This window comes from Salvelinus sp. IW2-2015, linkage group LG1 (genome assembly GCF_002910315.2).
Source record: "Salvelinus sp. IW2-2015 linkage group LG1, ASM291031v2, whole genome shotgun sequence".
NCBI classification, from domain to species: Eukaryota; Metazoa; Chordata; class Actinopteri; order Salmoniformes; family Salmonidae; genus Salvelinus; species Salvelinus sp. IW2-2015.
Genome location: NC_036838.1, coordinates 52519473 through 52521329, shown reverse-complemented (window position 1 = coordinate 52521329; position 1857 = coordinate 52519473). Strand labels below are relative to the sequence as shown.

At 43.2% G+C, this 1857-nt stretch overlaps 1 protein-coding gene across 1 annotated transcript in view; it reads left to right on the top strand.

Moving 5' to 3' along the window:
- LOC111969776 (membrane metallo-endopeptidase-like 1) overlaps positions 1-1857 on the top strand; it is a 28786-nt gene that overhangs the window by 2366 nt on the left and 24563 nt on the right. Inside the window, exons 2-3 of the mRNA XM_070442999.1 lie at positions 637-931; positions 1459-1488. Coding sequence (XP_070299100.1) covers positions 775-931; positions 1459-1488 — 187 coding nt within the window. The 5' untranslated portion in view covers positions 637-774. The remainder of the gene's footprint in view (positions 1-636; positions 932-1458; positions 1489-1857) is intronic.

The following is a 1857-nucleotide window of genomic DNA, read 5'->3' as shown; positions in this document are numbered from 1 at the left end:
GGAGGAACAGGTGCCGATAAGTGAATAGATGCAAAGTGATGCCGAAAGGTATTAGTAATTGAGGGTTTGTTCCCCAGAAATGCTCATTTGCAATATTGTGTTCAAATAAAACATTGCAATGAATAGGAAATATTGCTCTGGAAGCATGTTGTAGAGAAGTGTACAGCCAACTGTAGAATTATAAAGGGCCACATTACACCTATTCAGTTAGGTCTATAATTTTTTTTAAATCTAAATGCACAAATGCATAATTACATTAAAAATGCTTTAAGAAACCCATGTTATATCTAACATAGGCCTAAAAGGACCACTTGCAAGGCTAAAAATGTCTCAAGTCTAATTTAACAAATATTACGCTATGTCCCAACCTCGTAATTTCCTGAAAATAGCGAAGTACCCCACCCAAAATCACAATTTGTCATGCAGTGTCAGCTAAGGCTGGTTCAATACCACATCACAGCAGCAGTCAAGGGAACACCATGTATTTGACACGCAAAATCATTTCATTACAATGTTGCGCAGTAATGGAACCATGGAAGTGTGTGATTGATTAGACTATTAGCATAGAAAGGAGACACTTTCATATGGAGAAGAGATAAATCAAAGGTTCAACTATGTTTTTCTCACTCGCTCTAGGTCACTTGAGCGACTGGCGTTGCACTGCATCAGTTTACACAGCCCACTCACCCACAGGGAGGCACCGCACGCTCTCTGGCTGTACCCCGTTCCTGTCACTCTCCACACTACTTTTCCAGAGAGCCCGGAGAGCTGAGAATGGGCAAATCCGAAAGCCAAATGGATATCATGGAAAAATCTACCAAACCAGGGAAGCGTCGTTGGACTGTTGCAGAGACTGGGCTGTCTGTGCTGTTGTTGCTGGTCAGCTGTGCCCTGGCTGGACTGATAGTCCTCTACACATCGGCTCTGAGAGGTAGGCTCAACCCAGTTACAATCAAAATATAAATAGAGTTTGACCTCCACTAATTACACTCACCTCACTGGAAATGAGTGAAGAAATACCATAACATGTGTGATGTTTCAGGTGTTTATGTTATGATTAGTATTGTTTGAACATTCAAGCAGTAGGTTATTAAAATAGGAGAGTAACAGAAAACGTTATTAGCATCTTTTGACAACTATTCCAGAGTGTTTTGTGAAATCTATAGGCAACCAATTTTCAGAAAACAATTAGGCATCGCATTCTAGTCTACTGTACTAGCAGTGGAGGCTGCTGAGGGGAGGACAGCTCATAATAATGGCTGGAACAGAGCAAATGGAATGGCAACAAACACATGGAAACCATGTGTTTGATGTATTTGATAATATTCCACTAATTCCGCTCCAGCCATTACCACGAGCCGGTCCTCCCCAATGAAGGTGCCACCAGCCTCCTGTGTGTACTAGGTACAGTAACTGCTCTGAACAAGTGTTTGTAATGTCTTTTCATCTCCAATGCAGAGCGGTCCAATAGGAGCTCAGTCACTGAGGGTGAGTCTTGACACTTGAGTTGAAATACTGTATGTGTTTATATGTTATAGGATACGGTACGATGTAATCTGGACAGAGGATGATCCCCTCTTAATTCCCTCTGCTGCTTCATCAGCAATGTCGGACAAAAGCGAGAGAACAGAGTCATTGCTGATGCAGCCATTTCAGAGAACGAACAGACAGACAGACAGACAGACAGACAGACAGACAGACAGACAGACAGACAGACAGACAGACAGACAGACAGACAGACAGACAGACAGACAGACACCCCCCCCCCGTCATACACTGACTGCCTATAGAGCCAGGGGGGCACGCCTGGATGAAAGGCCAATGTCACTCACCATCATATCACATCTCTCTCCAAGG